At 40.3% G+C, this 25,267-nt stretch overlaps 1 protein-coding gene across 1 annotated transcript in view; it reads right to left on the bottom strand.

The window, feature by feature from the left end:
* LOC311515878 (uncharacterized protein) overlaps nt 1-25,267 on the bottom strand; it is a gene marked incomplete at its 3' end in the record, with an annotated part of 232,334 nt that overhangs the window by 191,926 nt on the left and 15,141 nt on the right. The window contains exons 2-3 of the mRNA XM_084619327.1: nt 4,923-5,032; nt 427-505 (exon numbers count right to left, since the gene is read on the bottom strand). Coding sequence (XP_084475453.1) covers nt 427-505; nt 4,923-4,945 — 102 coding nt within the window. The 5' untranslated portion in view covers nt 4,946-5,032. The remainder of the gene's footprint in view (nt 1-426; nt 506-4,922; nt 5,033-25,267) is intronic.

Below are 25,267 nucleotides of genomic sequence, written 5' to 3'. Positions count from 1 at the left end.
CAGCTTAACTAAGAAGCTCAAGGGGTGAGGAGTCACCTGTGCTGTCCCAGTCCACCCCCTTACCCTTTACCTTCAATATGTCGATATCAAAGAAGTTTTAAAATGTACCCTCAAAGTTTCCCTTCCTCTCACTTCAATTTTTGTTTGTTGCTTTGAGATACCAACTTTTACAGAAAAATAAACACACAGAAGGGCTCAGGGCAAAGGTACATTTTGTCTACAGCTTTCATGAAAACATGTTTTTTTCTTGTTAACACCTTGTTATATCCTAAAATCGCAATACAGAAAAAATCTGTGAATGAGGCTATATGCATAGACATCAAAGCTTTCTAATGAAATTCACAAAGGAGCATAGCTTTCCCCATATGGTTTCCACTGGTATGTCATCAGAACTTCTTAATGCCTATCAACTTAACTGAAAGTTACCTGCGTAGTCTCCTTTCTCATCATGCTCTGTGCAGACAGCTGGAGCTGACACTGACAGTGGCAAACTATTCCCAACTGGCTGAAAAAAAAATGAACAAAAGTGAGATATAATTGTTGAAGCCACAGGCTGAGAGAACCGTTTTCCACTAGAGATCACGTTTGCGATCCAACAGGCAGGAGTTCTTCAGGCAAGTCAAAACCACCAGACTTCATGGGTTTATTAAACTACTTAAAAGTAATGAGTCTGTATAGAATCTGGCTTTTTTTTTTTTGAGGGAGTTTTTTTAGAAAATATATCACCTTATGATTAATATATTGGCATACTAACACAATGACATTTTTATGAGCATTTTTCATGTGGCCTCTCAGGAGTGGGCCTGGCACATTCCGCACAAGTTGTGCTATCTTTTGGTTTAGAAGTCTCCTCATCACTCCCACCTAATTTACTTCCCACAGAATTGGCTTTTTAATTCCTCATTGACCCATATCAGCAGGAGCCATTGATTGCAGAATCAAGACAGGATCCACACCACAGCTACCATGGAGCTCCAGAGGAAATTCCTACAAAACTGTTCTCTGGTGACAACCCAAAGCTGCATGTTGCTGCAGGGCTCTGAGCCATTACTGTGGAATACTGCTTTTTAGGAAGTATTGGCAGCCCCGCAAAGGATCCTGGGATGCTTCTGAAACATGACTGCAGCTGTGGCTCTTTGATGGTTAATGAAATCCTCTTTCCCATGAGAAGACAGGTAATGAGGGCAGAAGGGCACTGGAAATTGTCAGGGTTTTAATTTTTTGTTTTGTTTGGCGAGAGGGAGAAAGGAAGCAGTTTGATTGAGATATCCAGCTCTCAAGAGGCTCAGAGAAGAATCCACATTTTGTGGTGCTTTGTAAACCAAACCTAACGTGAACTGGGAGATGTGAATTCTCAATTACACTAAGCAACACAGAGAGTAGGATTTAGGCCCACTTTAAGGAACCTTAACATTGCTAGAGCTGCAGAAAGATGCCTTAGCGTAACTGAGAATCAGGCCCTGAACCTTTAGAGAATTAGGATTAGATGGTGCTGAACTAGGACACTGGATTGAAATCCCTCAAAGCTTAGAACAGTTCAGATATGAATCTCTGTCAAAAGATTCTTACCCAGTTTATAATAGATTCATAAACACAACACTGGATATACAACTCCCTCAAACTTTGGAGAAGTTCAGCTACAAATCTGAACTTCCCAACATGAGCCCAACACTACCTTGTTTCTGTACAATAACCACTGCCCCCTGGAATGTCTACTTGTGATTGGTAAAGACAAAAGAAAGATGCTGGTGTTTTTCTATTGAATTGAATGTATGCCTTCTTCAATAGCATCTGGGGTTATTATAGCCATGTACTGGGAGTCTCACGTTTGAATGGGTACAATGTCATCGCCTGCTAGGGCTAATGCTTTCTTTATTTCAGACATGTTGGCATTATTTTTAGCCCAGCAGGTGTGGAAAAGGTTGATTTTGAAAGAAAGAAAGAAAATAAAAATAATGAATTATTTATGTGATTTAAATCAAAATGTGCTCAATATAAATGTTTAATCAGGTTTTCACCAGCTCCTCTCCATATGCTCTGTCCTGCTTGATGGCAGATTTCTAATGGAATCACTAAATATATCTTAATAGCTCAGTATATAGTGTGATGCAACTATTTCTGCCCATAGAGTTTCTCCAATTTTGCATTAGACAGGTTAGAACAATGTAAACAATAGGCAGCTCAAAGATTGTTTACAAGATCAATAAAAAGCACCCATGAAATTTCAGCAAGCTTACAACACAGCATATACCTTATGGCCCTATCCAAGTTTTTATTGGGGGACACACATGTAAATACACCAACAGATATGAAAACAGACATACAACATTTGGATAAGGCCAACACGGAATTTTCTGGGTAGAAACTTACAAGCTGGACTTATCTGAAAGCTTCCTGAATCAGCAGTGATAGAGACTTTACTAATCTTTTTAAAACACTTTTTCAAAGGGTTCATATTAGGTTTCTGCTTGTTCTTATTTCTTTGCCCCTCCCCAGTTTAACCTATAATTATCTTTTCTAGTTATGCCTAAAAATGAACATCCAGTGTGGGCTGTCACTAACTAATAGTGAGAGCAATTCACTGAACAAAACAAAATACCTACAAAGTTCTTCCTTTTCCAGGGTAGTAAGAGGCTGAAATGTAAGGGCTCCGCTTTTCAGAAGAAGTTCAGTACACTCTTCCTTTTTATACATAACAGCTGTGCCCTGCAGTTTAACAGAGCCCAGCTGCATCTGGTCTCCAGCCACTTAACCCTTTCTGGTCTAGTTCCTCACCGCTGCAGTCCTGGTAGAAAAAAACTGGGTTTTGAACTTTCTAGGAGCCTCCTAGAACGTGTGTGAACAGTACACCTCCTACCAGTAAAAGAAGTGTAGGATTGAAATTGGGGAAGAAAAACATGTCAGTCTGAAAGGATTTTTCATCAGTGTAATGAGTCTAACCTTACAGAGCAGAGGTCTGTAGAATTTAGTAGAGATGGAACTAATAATGTTCTATAGAAGGGTAATAGAGATTTATAGAAATTACTCGATAATCCTACACAATTTAATAGAGAATAATCTCCCTTTTATAACTGTTTTGAACTATCCTATAGAACTCTCTGTAGCAGGGATGCATTTCTCTGTGAAATTCTACACGGTGGTTTAAATAGCTTGTAAAAAGGTTATCCTACTGTATGAACTTCTGTGGACTTTTCTTTAAGGAATAATGGGCTGTATTCATTAATGTCTCTCTTGTGGTCTGTGAAATGTAAATAAGTGGTGAATATTTATAGACATTTGTGACATTACTACAGCATTTAATACCTTTTATACCAAATTATAGATTCATACAAAGGTTAGACATTAACAGCTTTGCTGAAAATGTCTAAATATTTATGAAGTTAGCTACACTTACAGTAGGAATAAATTTGCAAATTTTACTTTTTAAACAAACATTTGAATATATATGAATTTCTGAACGATGTATCAAAATTAGTAACAAAGGCATATATTCTCTTTGTGACTCAATTTACCTTTTCCATCCACCTTCGCTCATTCATTTCATTTCTCTTCTCTCAAAAGGAACTTTTCTTTTACCTTTTAATATTTTTCCCCTTCATTATTCCCCCTCCCCTCCTGTCCTCTCTGTTCTTCTCTTCACCTTCTTTCTTCACTCTTTCTTCCTACCACCCCAAACGCTCTGCCCTCACCTCCCTCCAAACCCTCACTCAGTCCACATTCCCTCCTGGACTTGTGTTTTTTCTACATAGAGTAAAATCTTTTACTGTCTATCTTCAACCACCATCTATCATGCTCTTAAGTGGTATAGTTTTGCAAGTCATGTGACCCTGAGTAACTATGTGACTGTTACTAACCAACCTTAAATGGTTCAGATACATAACCGCACATAAGAGTAGGTCTGACATCCCATCCAGCAGAGGGCAATGGCACACATGCTACATGTCAAGTCTCTTGATTACAGCAATCCATTTAATACCAATTGCCTCATCTCCTACTCTGTCAAACCAGTACCAGCAAAGGTAGTAGGGGTCATGTAAATGTGACTGGTGCTACTCTCCAGTTCCCCTTATAGCTATTTACACAAGCCTCTGCTGTACCTAGTCTGTCACTTCAGACAGCGCATTGCTCAGCCATCGTCATGACGAAAACATTTCTCATTATTCCTGTTGCTCTTTTCTTCAGCCATACTGTGGAACGTACGCACTAAGGCAGGGTGGAACAGTCCAGAAGAATGAAGAATCACCAGCCCAAAGCTTGGTTCTGACACCAGGCCTCTCTTATAGCTCAGATCAGTGCAGAAAAATAACCAACCTCGCAATCCCTTCTAAGGTTTCTTCTGTCCCCAACAGATCTTTTGACCTTTGCCTAGCAAATCCTTTTGTGAGGCCTCAGCAGGTCGGGCAGTCTCTTCTGGGCTAGATACTTTCTTCAAATCTCTTACGCCCTAGTGCTTCCTCCACATGATAGACACGCAATTCATTACTTCATGATGTGCTTCTGACCCAGGGAAGCCCTAGAGCCAGGAGAGTTGAAGACAGCTGCTAGTCTGGCAGAAACTGCCAGGTTTGCTGAGACCCTGCAATGGAGCCAGAACATCAGCAAAAGGAAAGGGCCCTGGGGGAAGAACAGACCTCAGATCAGGTTAGAGCGAAAGGGAGGGGGAAGAGAAGCATCAGGGAGGGAAATAGATAACTTGAATTTCTGATTCCAGGCCAGGGAGATCAGCTGGAGAGCTGCTTGCTCTCAGAGAGTGGAAGCTGAGCTGGATTAGGGGTTACATTGCAGAAGATGGGGAGAGAGGGATGTACGGAAGGGTCTGATTGGGTTGGGAAGGGAAAGGATTGGGAGTCGGCAAAGCACAGGTTTCAAAAATTTCAGATAATTTCCTTTAAACTCACCCATTATTTAGTACAGAAACGCACACAATTCTTAATTCTTTATCCATGGTGCATCATTTACACTTTAGCGCCTCTATCTTTTAGCCACTATCCATTTTCTACTCGTTTTTCATCACTCTCTCCAATGTGGTCCCCTGCAAAAATTCACCAATCACGTTAGAATACAACCTAATGTAACCCAAGTATTTACCAGTCTCCCCTAGATGTGTTTGACCATAAATATATCAAATACAATGGAAATACTGAAGAAAAATGAGTTATTATCTAGAATAAAACTGGCAAGATAAGGGCATTCACTTCACCTCTTTCTCTACCTGTACAGGTTATCGATCCCTGCTCTCTGTCTTACTGTTAACTACTGTCTTCTGCGTTCCCCCCTTAACAAAGCTTTCCTGGGGCTTCATGACGAAACCATCACTGCTTACATTTCCCTCCCACTTTCTGCACATGAGGTATATAAAATCACATACTGACACAGCATCCCTCCTCACTATATTTTCTGATATCATAACAGTACTACAGAATCTCTTTTTTTCCTCTTCCATCCTGATCCTTCCTCCTTTCCCTCAATCAGAAACGCACGCATTTTAGTGAATGAATGTCAGCACAGATTTTTTTTGTTTCCCATCTGATTTCACTTACCTTTAGAAGAAACCTACATTAATGTCATTTTGTAAAATAAATAAATAAATGTTTTGCAAATATCAAAGTGAATACAACTTGAGTCCCCTTTTTGTCTCCTGAACTCCTTTTCAGTAGCTTCTATATTCCAAGAAAACAAAGACATTAATCTTGAAACAGCTATTTGCGGGCATTTTAACTCCTCTTAGTACTATAGCACTACAAATTAATTGCACTAAAAGATTATGGCCTGATTCTGTACTAATAATGCTTTCTGCATTAAGTAAAATGAGCTGGAATCTTGTTAGTTCATTTAAAAAAAGAACGGAGTTGAATCGGCCTTAGCAAACTTTAGTCTGAGCAGTGCATTTTTTATTTTCAGAAAGAATCTGGAGAGCTGAGGCAGTTTGTTTGGTCACCTGTACCATATGAAGCAGTGGATGCAAACAAGAGACCTGCTAAAATTGTAATATTCTGTGGCTGCTGAGAGCACCTGTCACTCACTGTAAAAACTTTTTATTTTTTAACTAAAACTGCCCTCCATTTCCTACAACAGCTAATCACCGTGTAGTCTTTATTGATTTTTCATCGTGTAATATTCACATCAAAGCATTCTTGCCATTCTGATCCTTTTCAGAGTATAACTTAGGAAGGTTAATAGTTGAAGGTCAGCCCTCATCTCTCACCACCTTGTCTGCTGCCATACTTGGTAATAGTAAATGTTCCAGCTGGTGTGGGGGAAGTAGCCTAGCATACCCTATTTGTGTGCCTAGCAGATGTAAAAAGCCTGGTGCAGTGATCTGGGTGCACCTGTTGGTTTGTCACCATCTGCTAGCCAAAATGTTAAAAAGCCACACCCTTAGACAGCCAGCTGAAGAGAACTTAATCTCTTCCCTACAGGCTTCAAAACACAGACCACTGAACACGTCTTACAATAGAGGAAAGGCGAACACAAAGGCACAAACTGTCTGAACTAGGCCTCAGGGGGAACCTAATCTGCTATCATTGTAGGGTTTTGTTTCTTGTGCTAACAAGAAAGAGCTCTTTAAATAAATCTAGATAGTTATTACCTGATAAGAAAGCATGTTATAAACTGCCAATTTTTTTTTAAAAGAAAGGTATTAGGTTAACATGGATACTAATATTAAGTAAATTAAGCTGCAGTGGTATTTTTGAAGACTATTTAGTGATGTGGAACTATTGCAAGGATGCCTGTGTTAGCACTAACAGCTAATGCGGATGACTTGTAAGCTGAATATCACAATACTTGCTTTGGAAACTGGAGACTGTGTTTAGTGCATGCCGTGACTTTTTCCTATAAACAATTACCTAACTTCCTTGTGTTGCTCAGAGCAACAGAAGCATCAACACCCTCCAAAAAATGTACACTATGTGAAGCCTGTCACTGAAAAACATAAAAATGTCTTTACCACTGAACAAGCTCTATGCCAGCACAAGAAATATACCAAGAACATGAGAAATCTTCACTTATTTAAAAATATTCCAATATTTCAGAAGTTTCCCATACAACTACCTTAATTACCCAGAATAAAATGTTGTATGCTGAGAAAATCAGGAAAAGGGACATGCAAAAGCTCTGCATGTTTGCATATAATTTCAGAGAAGGGGTGCTGCTCACTTTTAGTTTAGTGTCCAGTAATTATTTACAGAGTAATGAGGAAGGAATAGGATAGAATTAAGAAATGGAAAGAATAGGCTGAACATTCCTGATACTGAACCCAATTTTGAGTACCTCCTCTGTGTGGTGTATTAGAAACTGGTTAAAAAAAGACAAGCAATAACCTAAGTGTGTTCCTGATCCTGCTTGCAGGCTAGGGGGTTCTGAGGGAACCCATGTGATCTCGGTAGACTGAGTCAGTCAGCAGACAGCCAGTCTGGAAAGAGCCTGCTTAAAGCAAGGTAGGGTGAGTTGTCCTCCTCTGCCGGAAGGAGCAGCCTGTTTTCTCTTTGTGTTTTGGGGTTCTTGTATGTTATCATGCTGAAGTCTAAGAAATAAAGCAGAGTTACATTGCAACTTTCCAGCTAGAGTATTTATGTTTTTATCTAACTTCTCTGTGCATGTGAGCTCTGAACATAACACTGTGAAGTACATAGCATCCTCAATTTCCACAGACTTCAAAAACAGCTGCCTCACTCCCTGGCTTGTCTGCTTCTTCATCAGGCATTTCTGAGCTTTATCCCATGTTGCTCCGCACCAAAATTTGTAAAGCCATCACCGTATCCTCTCTTAAATGCCTCCTTAAAATCCATTTCTGCCAAGTTGCTGCCAACTGGCATTGGTTAGGCTATGAGGTATATTTTTCTGCTATACTCTGTTACCTTGTCTTCTTGCTTCATTTGTCTATTTTGCCTCCCTGTTGAATCCTGCTGAGACCTAGATTGTAAACTATGTTATTTGTCAGCATGGCACAATGGAGCTCTGATTTTTGACTGGCTTTTCTCAGAGCTATCTTGATACAAATATAATACATACAATAATAATGTTGCAAGAGCTGCTTATCACCTATGAGATATATTAGCCATATGGAATATTCTTCAAGAGGAAATAATGGAAACCTCACCACTTGAGATATTTAGAACTAGAGGGGACAAAATACTGGAACATCTGCAATAGGGGAATAATCTTTTATTGGCAGGGATTAGATCTTTTCCATCTCTAAATTCTCTGAAGCCACCTAAAGGCAAACACTGGGTGGAAATTTATTAAATTACTGTGAAGCAATCTAAATTTAACAAAAACTAAATATTAACATATATAAATTGCAACTTCTCTCTTTAAAATATGTACAAGATAATTCAGAAAAAAACATTCGAATGAATCCTTCCGTTAAATTAGTAGTAATATCCAGTGGCTACTTTTCCATTTATACTAATGCTGAGAAACATGAAAAGCTCACTTCGTAATTACAGTTTTTCTTTCAAGAGGTTCCAAGGACACTTAAGGTAGATGCATCTGTGTCTAATCTGGCTTCTTTTTTCCCCATTTCATATCAAAATACAGTTACCAAACCTAAGCTTCCAGCCCTTTCATTTTGACTTCACGCTACAATATAGTTCAGTTTTAAAGAATGGAGTATCACAGATCTGCATTAGCACCTTTAAGCTAACCATAGCGCATTCTCTTAATTTAATGGTTTCACTTCTGCCCTTAAGCAATATGTATGTAGTTTGTAAACTTGAGACATGCTACCTTTAGGCAATAGGCAATCTCTTTTCAAAGATTAAAGTAGGCAGCATATGGTGGCACTATGCAATATGGAAATGTTCTAAAGGTACACGTTTCCAGTCTCAGTCGTACAAGCCCAGTTTTAAATAAAACATAATGTCATATGGTTTATGCTTAAACACTGCAGTAGAAAATACTGGCTATATGGTCATCTTCTAAACAACAAAAGGAACAGTTTACACATGTGCAGTCAGAAATCCATTGTCTATATACATACATGTACACACGAGTCACCAACTCTCTTTCAACACATTAAATAATTAATAAGGTGGCAGAGTCCATTTAAGGTATCCTTGTCACCATTGATACTCTGAATACATTCCATTCTGGGTTCAAGTCTTTCTTTGTCAGGGTTATGAAAGATCAGGGGCATTAATGAGACTCTTGCTTTTTTTAGAATGGGGTCACCTAGCCCATGTGGTCATGCTGAACCTTTCAGCAGCTTGTGATGTCATTGACCAGGGTTGTTGCTTTCGTGACTAAGAGATGTTGCTGGTATTTCTATAACAGCCTTTTAGTGGTTCTAGTTATATCTAGAAGTTAAGTCAGCTGGTAATAATAGACCGTTGTATAATCACTGAGGGCTTTTTGATGTGGCATCCTTCAGGGATCTTTCCTGTCTCCTATTTTATTTAGCATTTGTAAAAGGACTTTGGCTGAGATTTATTAATACTGGCAGAGTATTATCAGTGCATTGCTGATACACAAGTATACATTCCTTGACCTGTAGACCCTGCAAATTAATTCCATAGTATTCTTCCTCATCTTGCACTTCTTCCTCTTGAACCTGTATAGAGGCACTCAACAATAGGTAACTCTTTTGTGTCCCCATTTGTTGAGGAAATTCAGTAAAAGAATCCTACCTGTTGCCACTTTTGATCACACGATATTCATGAAAAGCCATGGATCAGATATAATTTTTATTGTTATTATTTGCACAATCTATGCAGCCTGTGCTGTTATACATTTTGCAATGACCTCAAAATAGGAACGCATGACCTCGTATTCTCATGTCACACTTATTGCAATTACCTCTTTTCAAGCCTTATATGAGGTTAGCTTTGATGCACTCAACTTGTCCAGAATACAGCACCACTTTAGATAATTAGCTGGCACAATTGTGATGACATTACATCCTGTGCTGTGTGTGTGACCTGACCGTAAAATAAGATAGAGAAGGCCAAATTACAATCAGTTTTAGACTATCTATATTTAAGACTTCTGAAGCCATATCCTGATGGGTATCCGAGCTCTGTCCCCTTTTGGACATTGCATAGTCAAATCTCAGCTTTGGAGACATACGAGCACAAGAGCTGCTTTACTGGGTCAGACCATGATACATCTTGTCCACTATCCTGTCTCCAACAGTGGCCAGTACCAGAGCTTTACAGGGCACTGTACAGAAGAGGGCAATTCTGGTGTGATATACCCCTGTCTTCCACTGCCAGCTTCTGGTAGTCAGAGGATTAGGGTTGCTCAGAGCATGGGGTTGTGTCCCTGACCACCTTGGCTAATAAGCACTGTTCACCCAGTTTTTCAGATCATAAATGAACACGTGGAATAGCACATATCAAAGCTTGTCTTTGGTCTAGTGGGCCCTAGTTGTGAACATCTCTCCCCATTTTGAAAAACCACTCCAGTGTTATTTGTGTATTTTTTATTAAGAACATTGATAGCCTGAGGTGTATTATTATCCAGTGCTCCCCGTTCCTTTCTTTTATTTATTTTTGTATTTGACTTCTTGTTTATTTTTACCTGGGCCTTTTAATAGGGTTGTTGTAAGCATGGACCAGATCCTTAGCTTGTGTACATAGGTACAGCTCAATTAAATTCAAGTGAGCTGTGCCCATTTATATCTGCTATGGCCCTTGGCCCAGTTTTTATTATTACTGTAATGCATAGCACCCTGAGTGCTGGAGGTAAAGGCAGAGTGGGGATACCTCATAAAACAGAAGAATTGGACCATCTTCTGACCTGGATTGAAGTCAAACTAATTAGATCAAGAAAGATCATTATTAATAACAATGGGAGTTATGGAATCCCACTGACTTCACTCAGAGCAGATTGTTCTTAGCACCGCCAAGGAGGCATTCAGCACCTTTCACAATTGGGACCCAAGAATGAATTAAACCTTTAAGCATATAGATATGCCAGAAAAGTAATATGTTGTATGCAGTGTTGGTGTAGCCATGTTGGTCCCAGGATACATGAGAGACAAGGTGAGTGAAGTAATATCTTTTATGGGACCAACTTTTCGAAAAACTCTGTGTAGCTTGTCTTTTTCACCCACAGAAGTTGGTCCACTGAGATATATTATCTCATCCACCTTGTCTCAGAAAAGTAATATGGCTATTTCCTCTCTCTGTGGACAGTGGTATGCCTTAGGTTTTCCTGGTGAAAGCTTTTCTGCTCTACACCATGAGGCATCACTTTTCATGATATTATGTAATATTAGAAATATGCTTCAATATATGGATTATATTGAAAACTCAGTCATGTGAAAAATGGGTAAATTACAGAATAATTAAAAGGTTCTATCATCCTTACTAATGGTCTGTCGTATCTTATTCCACATGTGGTTTCACTGAAGTCAATGACCATGATTCTTATTTACATTAAGGTCCTTTTAAACTGCTCTGACAGTGTAAAAAGACCTTAGGATAAATGGGAAGGGGGTGGTTGGGTGGAAATCAAGGTCATTGAGAGTAAGTCTGGAAGAATAAAATAATTGGAAATTCATTAACAACATTTTTCTGCAAATTAAAAGGAAAAGCAATAGGTGCTGATGAAACTTCCCTTTGTTGATGGAACAAAACCTAAATTACACTGTTGACTTTTCTGGCCTTTTTGTAAACTGTCCAAAATCCAAAAATTGAGAAGTTTTGCTGTGTAAAGCTGTCTGTTCAGCTCTAACTAGAAGTGATTGTTTCAACATAGGCACAATTCACACTAGCGAGCCAAACTATAATTACATTGGGCTACATTTTTTGAAAAGTGCATGATTGCATGCACAATTGTGGAGAATAGGTGTGGAGATGACCAGCTGGATGTGTAACTGGTCATGTGTATGCAATTACTGTGAATGTGAATACAAAATATGGTAATTAGGTATGAACAATATAACTATACATGAAAATTAGACACAAACACATACACCTTTTTAGTCACATTTTACTTAGCCAAAAACTGAGTTGGGTAAAGTTTTGGGAAAGTCAGAAACCACACAAAACTTGCTTGCTTTCAGATTTTGCTAGAAACTCCAACCAGGTTAAGCAAGACATTTGTTTAGGTTCTCAAAACTTTAGAGTGTGTTTGGCTTGGATTTATGTTTTCAGTCACTGAATCATGCTGGTTTCATGGCTCCATTCCATGGCCTCAGCCAGGAATCAGGTGAAACAACAGTTCTGAATGAGTTTTGATTCGAGGCTGAGGGAATCAAACATGAAACTCAAATACAGCTCAGAGTATGTAAACTCATATAATGCAGTAAAAGACACCACTATATTTGGAGTGCTGTGTATCAGTAGTTTTAATTACAGTACTTTTTAGTACAGAAAATTTATTCTTGAATGAACTACCCAAGATCCCTAACAGAAAGATGGGCGTGTCTACGTTTGGAGGGTGAAAAGAAAGGATGGATGGCAGCACCTCAATGTTTCTCTCATTTGCTAATAATAAACAAAATCCCATGTGTGCTGTAGATCCAGATCCATCAAATATGAACACCTGCAAAGAGAAATAATCAAACTTCACCTCTAAGTTGTTAAACAAAAAATATCATATGCTGCTGGTCCCATGATCACATTTCTTTTTGCAAATGTCCTAGTGCTATTTTGCTTTCATAAATAAGATCAGAGAACCATAGATATTAGAGATAGAAGAGACCAATTATGCTATACAGTCCAGCACAGTTTCACTGAAGTATATTTTCTATTGTTTTGTCAACTGGCCCAAGTGATGAGGTTTCTACAACTTCCCTTGGGAGTTTACTGCCTAGCTTATTACGCTGCATTATCTGGGAATTTTTGCCTGATATTCAACCTGAATTTTCCCTTCCTTAATTTTACCCCATCACGGCTTATAAAATGTCTCCTCCTTGCATCAACCATAAATAATTAATCTTTCCCTTTGGATGTTACAACTTTAATGATTTTAGCAAGAATCAAAAAGGAACTGGGCCTTTCTATGGATAAGAATACCCAGAGTTGTTATAGATAAGAATAATAAAATATTGGAAGGGAGATAAAACCTCAGGCGTATGGCTTAGGCTAGTCTCTTACTATTAGGAAGAGACTTTCACGGTAGCAGCTTGTCCCATAGCTGACTACTGCAGAATTTCTTGTACCTTCCTCTGAAGCATCTGCTCTTCGCCACTCTCAGAGGCATATATTGGATTAAATGGACCTATATAGCAAGTCCCATGTTCCTATTAAATAGATTTGTGAGTTTCACATGTACCATAATTTTAAAGATACAAGTAATTTTTAAAATGTTTTAAGTGTGATTGACAGGGCTGAGTATTCAGAGAGGAAAGGAAAGGGAAAAAAAGCTTGGTACACATACTGACTTTGTGTGTACATTTTTCCCACTTAGACACACAAATGCTTGCTACCTACTGTACCTGTTCTGCACATTCTAAATTAACAATTTAACTTGGATTTACTGTTGATAGAAGTCTGGAGCTGCACATCAGCTTGCCCCACTGTTCTCAGCACTAAAAATCCATAGTGTCTTACTACACTTGAAATTCTTCCCCACTCTCTGTAGTCCCTAATAATATCCTGGACATGTACCTTCATCTATATTCATGAGAGTGCAGATGCAGCCAAATTAGTGGCAGCAAAGCACATTTTACACTGTAGAAAATACAATCTGGCTTTTCTGATTTTTTTTTGGTATGATAAAAATTTGAAAAAAAAAATCAGACAGTAAGATTTAAATTCAGCACCACCCGTCGTAAGAGTCTGTTTAAAAATGCACAGCTGGCTTGATGATGAGTGACAAATCAAAAGTCAGAGTGAAACTTCCCGATCATCTGAGCCCCTGCCACCCGATTAGCAGAAGAAAAACAGGGCAGATGGAGGGAGATGCAGCAGTTCGGAGGGAACAGATGGCCACTACGAACTTGATATATGAAATTAATAACACTTTCTCAAATACAATTAGTAGCAGGAATACATTACCTGCATTTTCATAACTGTGCGAAAGCGGACATTAAAATGAGGTTTTTCAGATTAACAGTTGATATGGTATTGATATTTGGAGGGAAATAAAAATATATGGAAAATAATGACCTTTCTGCTTTTCTGTGTTGCAATGGATTATAGATGCCCAGCCATCTGAAGCCCGCATTAATATGCTGCAAGGTTGTATAGTTTGAAATTCCCCAGATATGCGATGCTTTTATTAAGATTTTTTTAAAAATCTATTTAGTGCCATACACAGAAGCCGTGAGGTTTCATATAGCATCTGTTGTGTCAAATGAACCTATAGTGCAACATGAGCTTATACTGTCTTTCTGGCTCGGGGCTTGGCAGTCCATGGGTTTTCTGAAGTTGACTGGTAGTTTGGATGCTCAGTTTGAGATCTCTTAAAGGGTCTCAGTTTTTAGAGGATGGGTATTCAGCACTTTCTGAAAATCAGGTCCATACAAAGTTGGCCACTCAAAAATCACTTTTGAAAATCTGGTCCCCCGCCCCACTTTTCTGGATATTCTATACATATATCCATAGAGCACAGAAGCAGTAAATTCCAAGGGGGGGGGGACGACAAAAAAACAACCCACATTTTTGAAATCATGCTTCTGCTTTGGGCAGGAACAACTTTAGAAAGCCTCATGTTAGCCAGCCCAGTAGATTATATGGATATACAAGAATGCCAGGTTTGAAGTACTCCTCTTGGCACTCTCACTACCTGGGTGGGTAAATCCCAGGTGTCTTGCACGACTGCCTACAAACTTTGGCACCTAGAGGAGGATGATTTAGTAGGTGTTTCTTTAATCACATCTACCGCCAGCTTATTCACAAAACAGTGGAGGCAGAATTACAGGAGATGCCCTTCTTCCAGCCCAGAGGAAAGTGTTGAAAAGAAAAATTAATAAAACCAATACTGACACTCTGTTGCCCTTGGAGAAGTAAAAATCATTGTCCCCAAGTGAAAATTGTCCCTTCCAGAATGTAAGAGTACAGGCATGTGTACACATACATACACCATTGAAAGAATTATCCCCTACCCCATGAGCAATATTTTACTGCAATGTACAAGTCAATCTCTGACTAGACACTTGGGGCTAAATTTTATTCTCATTTACACCACTTTAACTGAGACCAGAATCTGGCTGTATAGGAGGGGATTTCAGGGAATAAACCAAAGTGGAAGCATATGACCTAATTAAGAATTCATCCCTAGGATGGTCTGAAATAATGCCATTCTAAACAAAGTGTATCTAATTGGTTGTTCTGTGCAGAATGTTCTTGAAAGGTTTGGTGATCCCCTATTCCCGATTCCTGAGATAGGGAGGTAATGAAGTTATGTTTCTTGGTCCCCCCACTACAGAAGGGATGTGGACAAATTGGAGAGAGTCCAGCAGAGGGTAACAAAAATGATTAGGGGGCTGGGGCACATGACTTACGAGGAGAGGCTGAGGGAACTGGGGTTATTTAGTCTGTAGAAAAGACGACTGAGGGGTGATTTGATAGCAGCATTCAAACTACCTGAAAGGGGGTTCCAAAGAGGATGGAGCTAGGCTGTTCTCAGTGGCGGCAGATGACAGAACAAGGAGTAATGGTCTCAAGTTCCAGTGGGGGTGGTCTAGGTTGGATATTAGGAAACAATATTTCACTAGGAGGGTGGTGAAGCACTGGAATGGGTTCCCTAGGGAGGTGGTGGAATCTCCATCCTTAGAGGTTTTTAAGGTCAGGCTTGACAAAGCCCTGGCTGGGATGATTTAGTTGGTGCTGGTCCTGCTTTGAGCAGGGGATTGGACTAGATGACCTCCTGAGGTCTCTTCCAACCCTAATCTTCTATGATTCTTCCTAGAGTGACATACAATTACTTCTCTCTCCCCTTTTCATGTTTTGTTATTTTCTTCATTGTCACTTTCCTAGACATAGTCGACAGATGCAAATGTAATCTGTTTATGAATCACAGCATATATTTATGTGAATATACCATATGAATATGCTTGCAATGTGATTAGAGCTGGGGTGAATACTGCAAAAATTATCTGCAAACATTAATGTAATAAAGGGCCTGATCAAAAGCATACTGAAATCAATGGAAAGACTCCCACTGGCTTCCAGGGGGGTTGGCTCCAGCCCAAAATCAGTACATTCTATTCAGTGGTACTCATGATCCCCTTTTATTTGCTGTTCATGAATATTTGGGCAAGCAAGGTTTTGTTCACACAAGTGCTGTGAAGGGGCTGGTGCTTGGGCTAACACATGTATTTGTGTGGCAGTATCCATACTGCCACATGACTCTATGTGTTCACATGAGAGTGTGTGTTAAATAGACACACAATGCAATAATCATTTATATTGCAATACTGCCTAGCATTCTCAAGAATTAGGGCATACTATGTGAGGTGCTGTACAAGTGAATAAAACAAAGACAGTCCCTACCCTAAGGAATGTTCACAATCCAAAATAGGGAGAAAATGCAACAGGTGACTAAACAGACAGAATTTGATCCTGCATTCACTGAAGTCAATGACAAAAAAAATCCCATTGATCTCATTGGTGCAGGAGGAGATTTCTAGTTAGCAGGAAAGCTGCAGTAAAATTCTGAAGGTGAAATAGGTGCTTTCTGGGACCTGAGCTTTTTGAAAGTTTCCTGCTCCTGGTCTTGCCAGGTGCCAAGCTATCTTCAACTACCTTTAATTTCAATAGATTTTGACGGTTTTAGGCAGCTCACAGGACATGCTCAGTATCTTGAGGGATTGGGCCTTAAAGGGCAAAAAACATTAATCTCTTAGTCATCCCTTATTCCTGGGAAAACTCCCATTCTCTTGTTTAATTTAAGCAGGATTTGGACATAAATAAGGCTTCTCAAATCAGATGCACAGAGGTGTCAATGCCATCAAGTTCTAATGAAGAGCAATGAGAGATTTTTTCCAACAGTATACTGAAAATGCCCATTGTGGCACATGTCAAAGGCATCTCTGACAGACAATATGCACTGCCAACATTTAAGGTGCAAAACTCTGTCACATTTTATTCAACAGTAGGAACTGTTCTCAGCTGCCTTCAGACTTCACATATTTTCCACCATGGAAGTGAAAAGGGGGAGACGCCAGCACACTCACACTAAATACAATCTTTTGTGTGGGGGGGTGGAGGGTGAGAAAACCTGGATTTGTGCTGGAAATCACTTTAGATAAGCTATTACCAGCAGGACAGTGGGGTGGGAATAGGTATTGTTTCATATTCTCTGTGTATATATAAAGCCTGCTGCAGTTTCCACGATATGCATCTGAGGAAGTGAGCTGTAGCTCACGAAAGCTTATGCTCTAATAAATTGGTTAGTCTCTAAGGTGCCACAAGTCCTCCTTTTCTTTTTGCGAATACAGACTAACACGGCTGCTACTCTGAAACCAATCTTTTCTATGTATTTAAACTTTCAGTGCTCGCTTGACTCAGTGACCCATCTATAGTGTCCGGAATTGCATTAACCAGTTCCAGGCAGCAAAGACAGAAATTCCTTTCATTCATCAATAGATAAGGGGTTTTGACAACCCTCCCTTGGGATCAAGAGGGGGGGGAAAGCAAGATGAGATTACACTATAATAATGCAAAGAGCACAGTAAAGGAGCCAAAGAAAGACTGAGGGAGGCTTTAGGGCCGCCCGGGCAGACTGGGAGACTGCTATCAGAATTAAACAAGAGAGAATCCAGATCCCCCTTCTACTTCTCTACCTGTTTCTTCTCAATGTCACTATCAGCTCGCACACTGATATAAAACAGGTCCAACAAGTATTCCAGTAACTCTTCAAGACCACCAGGGCAAAACCAAAAACATGCAGGGCTTGACACTTAACCAAGGCAACATGCCAAGCTTATCACATGTGAAAAAGGCTTCTAGAGGAAAATAATCATCTTCATGTTCACAGGGCCAGGGTGTTAGCTCTCCAAGGAGTCCCATGCATTTTCCTTCCTTTTAACCGAAGGAGCCAAGAGGCTCTTTGCATGGAAATTCAGATATCTCACCAACTTTCTAGCAACTGCAGGAGGGGAAAGAGCCTATTAATTCTTTTTTTGAATTGTATCACTGACCACAGAGGAAGGCTTGCAAGTTAATTCTCAAGACTGGTAGATGGGGAGACTGAGCTTTATTTCTAGATACCCCACTGAGTTCCTCTCAGGTCAAATTACTAACAGAGCAGATTGGAGGGTGACAATTCTATTTTGTGGAAACCACGGAGGTTTCAAAATGTGTTTTTATTCCACACTGAACCTTTTTGCAAAAATGGAGTTGTGTCAAAGAGTCTGTTTTTGGAGCAGGGTCGTGGTTAGAGCATTTGCCTGTGCAGCCTAATTCACAGCAGAATTCTTCAGCCCAGATCACTCCGACTCAGGGACTTGCACCTTAGCCTCCCACATCCCAGGCCAGTGCCCTACCCTCTTGGCCAGGCACAGACAGTCTGACTGACTCTCAAAAAACCTTCACGATAAAAATGTAATCAAAATCAGTGCATCTTCATGAAATGTTTTGTCTTTCTGAAACAGCATACTTTGGCAAAATTTTATTTCTTTGACAGTGTTCCAACCAGGTCTAATCACTAACACCAACATTTGATCCTGGCCTTTGTTACACAGTCTTGCAGGTGTAGATAACTGTGGGTTCAATTAACATCTGCAGGTTTTTTTTTTGGTGTCTGCAGCGTCGGTCAGTTGGGTGTGAAAACCCAAAATCCTGGGAGGTGCCGACAACCTGAGCACCTGAAGTCTCCTAAGTACTAGGTATTGATCAATAATACATGTAACTCTAGCTGTGCTGACATGAACAGTTAAAATATGACCACCACATTTTAACTGGATGCTTTCAAATAAAACAAATTAATTTAAGCTTCTGTCTCCACCTATGTTTGTTCCTAACATTAAGTCATTTCCTTTTCAATAGATCCCTGCCCTTGGTGCCTGGGCTCCAATTCAATAAAAGCTCAAAGTGCCCCTTTATGCATCTTTTTGTTCGAAGAATAAGGGCTTGATCCTGCAAGGTGCCGAGTGCCTAAATTCCCACCAAAGCTAACAGAAGCTGAAAGAGCTCAGCATCTCACTGGATCAGAACTTCAGTTGTTGTAGTTGCCAAAAAAAGGAAGTCACTTAGGAACGAAGTACACTAGTACATGTTGTTTTTCAGACACCTCTGTTCTACACCTTTATTTACACATTTTAGACATGCCAGCAACGAGGCGCCCTTTGCCTATTCTTGGAGGAAAAAAACAAACAAAACACTCGGTGAAATCCCTCTCTGGAGGACAAAAGTCAGTTGCATACGTTATTCCTACGAGAGGCAGGAGGAACTTTGGAAGCATTCATTGAATCAGTGTCTAACATCAGCAGATTTCAATGCATAAACTTTCATTTCTCATTGGAAGGGAACTGCATGACGCTGACAGTTACAAATGAAAGTGATATAGTTTCACAAACTGCACCAGCTGAAAACCATGACTGGTTGAAGATCATCACTGCTTTGCTGGTGTTTTACTATACTTAGAACACCAACACGCTTTCCAAACAGTGGCAGGATGTCTATGGGTAATGGGGATTTTGGTAGATATCTCATTCATGATTTCTGACTATACAGAATAGGAAGGTAAGATAAATATAGGGTTATTTTTGCGGAAATGAACAACTGGTATCACAACTATTCCTCCATTAAAGTAGCAATGAAAGGACTGAAGAACTGGAGTTATCCTTTCCCTCATATAGGTAATACAGGTGAAGACAGCATTAGTCATATGTCACTAGATTGGTTATTTAATATTATATTAGAGTGGTTCCACACGTTTAGGCCCCTGTTGTGGTAGGCTTTGGACAAACAGACTTGGCTCCCATCCCAAAGAGTTTATAATCTAAGGGTATGTTGATCTATACTACAGTTGGGGCGGGGTGGGGGGGTGATTGCAGACATATTCAATCTAGCTAGCTCAGATACTAGAGCAGGGATGCCACAGCATTGTGGGCTGTACAAATCCACTCAGTAATTACCTGGGTAATTAGTCAGGTGTCCAGCCCATGCTGCCAGTACCCAAACTAAACAGATTAAAACCTACCCAAGCTGATCACATCCCATGACTGGGAGAAGGGTAGACAATCAACTGTTTACGTTTTCTGTGGTGCAGGTGCTTTGCCAGTCCAACCCATCTTTCTTTTCCCCGTCTCCTGTCCATACAAACATACCAGGCAAACAGTTCCTCCTTCCTGAGGTCTGTCTGCAGTTGCACAAGCCAAACCTAAAATCTCAGCCTCTCCAGCTATTCCTCCAGTTCTTTTCCCTTTAGAGCCATGGAGTTTCCCAGCACCGCTGTTCCTTGAAGACTTACCCAACTGCTTCACCCAGGAGCTCAGTCCCAGCTCTTCAGGTGGCACTGGATGTCTCCAATAGCACACACTAGATCCTCTGTGACTCTGAGTTCTTATCTTTGTTTGTATAGTCCTTCTAACTCCTTCCACACAGCTGGGGTCAGTCATTATAATTAAATCTCCCTAACACCTTCAGATGCAGCCACTAATTACTGGGTTGCCAGGTCACAGGCAAGGTGGAACCAAGCTTGCTTGAAGGGCTAGTCAGTCTATGACACTGTCTTACTGTGAAATTGTTACATACAGGACATTTCTACTCACCAGGCTTTGCAAGGGCAAAGCTGGCTCTGCTACCAAAAGTTCCTTTTCTTGACTCTGGCTTTGTTTATTCATAGTTGCTCTTTATGTGTCCTTGGTGTTAGGGGGCTTCCCAGCTATAGAGCTATTCATTAAATCTTCCACTTACGATAGCCTGTGAATCCCTCTTCTGGACACATGGCTTTCTTTCCTCCTCTTTCTGAACTACTTGCTTTCCTGTGTTCCAACTTTCTGGACCATATGCTCCCTTCCCATACATGGCACAGAGGGCAGCAGATGGGCGATAATCATGCGGAAAAAGGCAATTGGAGGCCATGCAGAGGGAAAAGGCAGCTCTGTGGCATCACGCCCTGGCAATACAAAGCCATCACCAGCCGTCCACAGCACTCACACTTCAAAGTCGCTTGGTGATAAAAAGGTCTACTAGAGAAGAAAAGAGGTGGGGAGTGGCCACTACATGGCATGCTGCCATTGGCAAACATTATAACTTATGATCCAATGCACATCAGTAGCTACCAATGGTATGAGCAGCAGTAAATCCCCCTCTGCACCAATGACACACTCCCCACAGGGCACGGATCATACTTCTTTGTGTCTTCTTCAGTTCTGTGTGCATAGTGATTAGCAGATGATAATCCCTGCCCACTGGAGGGGACACATGCATGGAGCCACTGAGGGAAGCTAATGACATCATGTTATGGGAAACAATTGTACTTCCAATGATGGGTGAGACCTGACATGCATATAAGGGCATGCCAGTGTCTACAGATATCTTTGGCTCTTTGACCTGGAATTTCCAACAGCTATTTGGTTTTATGTTTTTCAGGTGACCGTGCCCTATCCCTGTATCTGCAGCTCAACAAAAGTAGTGCTATACGCGAGGTGAACATTCCCATTGAAATGACTGCAAAGTCCAGCCTCTCCAAGTGCTGTATGCAAAATGCACTTCCCTTAATGACTGAGTAACCTTCCCAGAATGATGGCAACTAACACAATTATCACTGACAAATCATGAACCGCATCAACAGCACTAAACTTTTGCTAAAGTTTAGGGTTTTTACATTTGCCAATGGTGTTACACCAACCCCTATACAAACTAATAGCTGGCTCTTGCTATTGCCTGAAACTATTCCTCATAGAGCTTCTTTCCCCTTAGAAAACAGATTTTCCAGACGGCCATCCAACGAATAGTATATACATACAATCAGTATACTATATTATCTATAGACAAGGCACATTATATATTACACACATATACTATATCTGCTGCTATCTTTCTGGAGGTATGAAGTATATTTATACAAACGCACACACATCTTAAATTTATCTCAGCGTAAACAGGCACAACTTCAAGTGACGGGAGTTATACCAACATATACTAGAATTTGTTATATATACATATGTGGGGGGGGGAGGGAAGAGTGGTTTGTCTCAAAACTAATTATATAACCTATTAGCAACTTAAACACAGGGCAACAGCCCACGTCTTTGGGCAGTGGTCAAATGTCTAACATTGGGACACGAGGCATGGACATTTTCAAGTTACTAGGTTGGGAAAAACTGCCATAGAGATGAAGAGCACTCCTGGATTTGAACCCTAGAATAATGTCTTTAGAATGCCATCCACCTATACTGTATGAGCCCCGTCTCAGAACGCTGACTTCAGTGGAAGGCAGCGCAAGCATGAAAGGTGCTTCTGTCCTCCCTCCAACAATCCAGAACCCGGGTCAGTAGGGAACAACCACATTGTCTCTACTGAGGTCTTGGTGTGGCTGGCCCATTCTGTCATTGAATGACTCTTCTATGCAGCTTTTGGAGCATTCCTTCCCTGAGAATTTTCATGGGAAGGTGAGAGAAAGATTGGAGTCGTGGGTGAGAAAGAGAAAATGCAAAGGGAGTTGGCCTTTTTGGAGGGTAGAGAAAGAAGGGTACAGGAGATGGGGAGAGAATATGTGGAATACCGTGGGGACAATAAAGCAAGGAATGGAACACCAGGGGGCAAAAAAAGAGCCGCTTCACCCATCCCAAAGATCATCCCAGCCAAACAAAAAGAGGAGCTCCGGGCCTTCCTGCAGGAACAGAACTGGAAGATAAATAAAGTATTGATGGTCTCTTTAAGCAATATCATCTTTTTAAATGGGTACCAAGCAAATTATAATACATTTAATACTACATACTGTCCTCACAATCTCAGGAAATATATTTTCTCTTGGACAATATTTTACTTTTCTTACCCTTGGAACAAGTAACTATTTCTACAGTACATACACACATAAACTGAGTTAAATATTCACATGTTTTTTTCCCTTAACATCCATCTCTTATATTTGCCCCCCTGGTTACCAATCTTTAATGCCATGACTTCAGTAATAAGGCAGTCTCCAGGCTGTCATTTCGAAGGGTTTTCTGCAACATCTCACGTAATGTTCTCTGAAGCCATAGGCCAAGGGTCTAGGGCTGTATAAGAAATGTCACAGCTCCCAGATATGTACTGCCTGGAGTACAATGTCCTGCACTTGAGTTATGGAATGGAAAATATATAAAAAAGCTAAAGGAAAGAAGGCCATACTCAGGCACTTAATGGAGATTGGTGACATAGCTTGTTATGATACAATTACCAGCCAATCAGAAAGCTCCATTTATGTCCTTAAGTCCATTTTATAATAACTCATAATGATAGGATGTTATTGCTGCCATATACAGCCTTCATGCAGAGAGCAATGATATGGATTCAGAGTACATTTGGTGGCTTGACAGGGTAGGACCAATTTTATTTTAGCTATCCCTGCTATTTAGTTTTCCCTGCCAGGAATTTCAGTTTGAGAAGTAAAACCTTCACATTCAAAACTGTTTTCCAAGACTAACAGCTTCAGATGTTTAGGTTGGCTAGAGTCAGGTTAGTAATTCTGCCCACCTGTAAGAAGAAAAAAAAAACACAAGACATTCCTGCAGATGGGAGTTCTGAGCTAATATGCAGAGTTCTAAAAAAGGAAAACTTTGGGGGTACAACATTACGTAGTAAACACCCAAGACAAGATACCAATGTCTAAGAATCCCTCATGACCCTTTGTGTGGCACACAGACGTATGGACAAAAATGTCCACAAAACATCTGTACAACCACTTCTAAGACTCTTCATAGATTGAGTCATGCAATAGTGTGCAAAACACTACAGAATATTCTAACAGGGAGAATCTTGCACTAGTGAAGAAATGGATAAGATGCTTTGTATGATCCTGCTGATGGTTGTCATGTACAATCTGCTAACTAGAAAAATATATAAAGTAGATTTCACATACAAAATGCTCTTTCGCCGCATGAATTGTGGTATGCCAAGGCAGCTTAAGAGAACCCTGCAGCGCAGCAGAATATTAGAGGAAAAGGCTGCCATGTAGTAAATATTTGTGTTTCATTCATTCACAGTTACATAACATGACTGGTCTCTGACTTTGCTAATCTGATGGCAATCTCAGGGTTAATGAATGAAAAAATAAATCTGTGCAAATCTAATTCTAAATGAGAAAGAGCAGCACAGATTCACAGCACACAAGTAACAGAGAAATATCAGGCATTGTGGAGCCCATTGAGAAAAAGACAAATACCGGGGTAAAATGAGGAGCACATTCTATTTAATTGTAAAATGGCTTATAAAAAGTGAGCAGTGCCATATTATCACCATTACAAAACTGCATACAATAAGCAAAGAAATGCAAACTAGGGCCATGGACACGTGGGGAGTGAGACAAATACGGAAGAGAAAGGTGAAAAAATAAATCTGAAATGTTATCTACAACCAGTGTGACAGGACAGCCAGGCCTGGGGCCTGGTATCTTATCCTAACATCTTGCTCTGGAAAAGATCATGTTGGAAATCTTGCAAGGTCAAGCTCTCTCATGCAATTTCCAGTACTTTCTGCTTTCAGCCAGGCTGGAAATACCATGCCAAAAGTATCTCATTTATATTTTCCCACCCAAGTGTTTCTGCCTTCTGCTTCCACCAGCAAATACAGGTGCTGGTTTTTGTTTTATAGCTAATCATACTTTTTAAGCCTCTGAAAAATTCATGTCTGGTTCAATTCCAAGTCCCAAGTTAGTTCTTACTTTGTTTGCATCATTTTGCCTATTCCTAGTCTATCTGCACTTGTGTGTGTCATTTACTTGTAGGTGTCCACTCATTTCACTGAGTCAGATTCTCAGGTGCACCGAGTCCAGAATCTTTCTCAGCTAAGCACAGCAAAGAAGGAGGGTGCAACTGAGCCATTTGTGGATCCTCAGTCCTAGGCCAGTACTGTGCTGGTCTGCACCTCAGGATAGTTTAGTATGGCCCTGAGACCACAGTCCCCATGGGTCATTCTGGCCGCTGAAGATCATCAGAGTTCATGGGCACTCTGGGCATGCCCACTTTCTCCCACTATAGCACTCGCTATGCCTGGGGCCAGAAGGTGGGTGGTGTATTGGCTCTATACTATCGGATCTATCACTACTTTGTGTATGTAGACTGACACAAATGAGATGTATTCTGGTGTAGAATCTGCCCCAGATAAGCATCTTTAAACCTTACTTATACATAGTACTGGAAGGTTGTAATATAGAAACCCTCTTGTGCTTCATTGCTTTGAGTAGGGATATAATTCTGCATTTGCAGGGGGACTCACTAGAT

The sequence above is a fragment of the Lepidochelys olivacea genome (genome assembly GCF_965140295.1).
Source record: "Lepidochelys olivacea isolate rLepOli2 genome assembly, chromosome: 2".
Lineage (NCBI taxonomy): Eukaryota > Metazoa > Chordata > Testudines > Cheloniidae > Lepidochelys > Lepidochelys olivacea.
The sequence above is the reverse complement of the archived record's forward strand: the minus strand, read 5'-3'. Positions and strand labels throughout refer to the sequence as shown.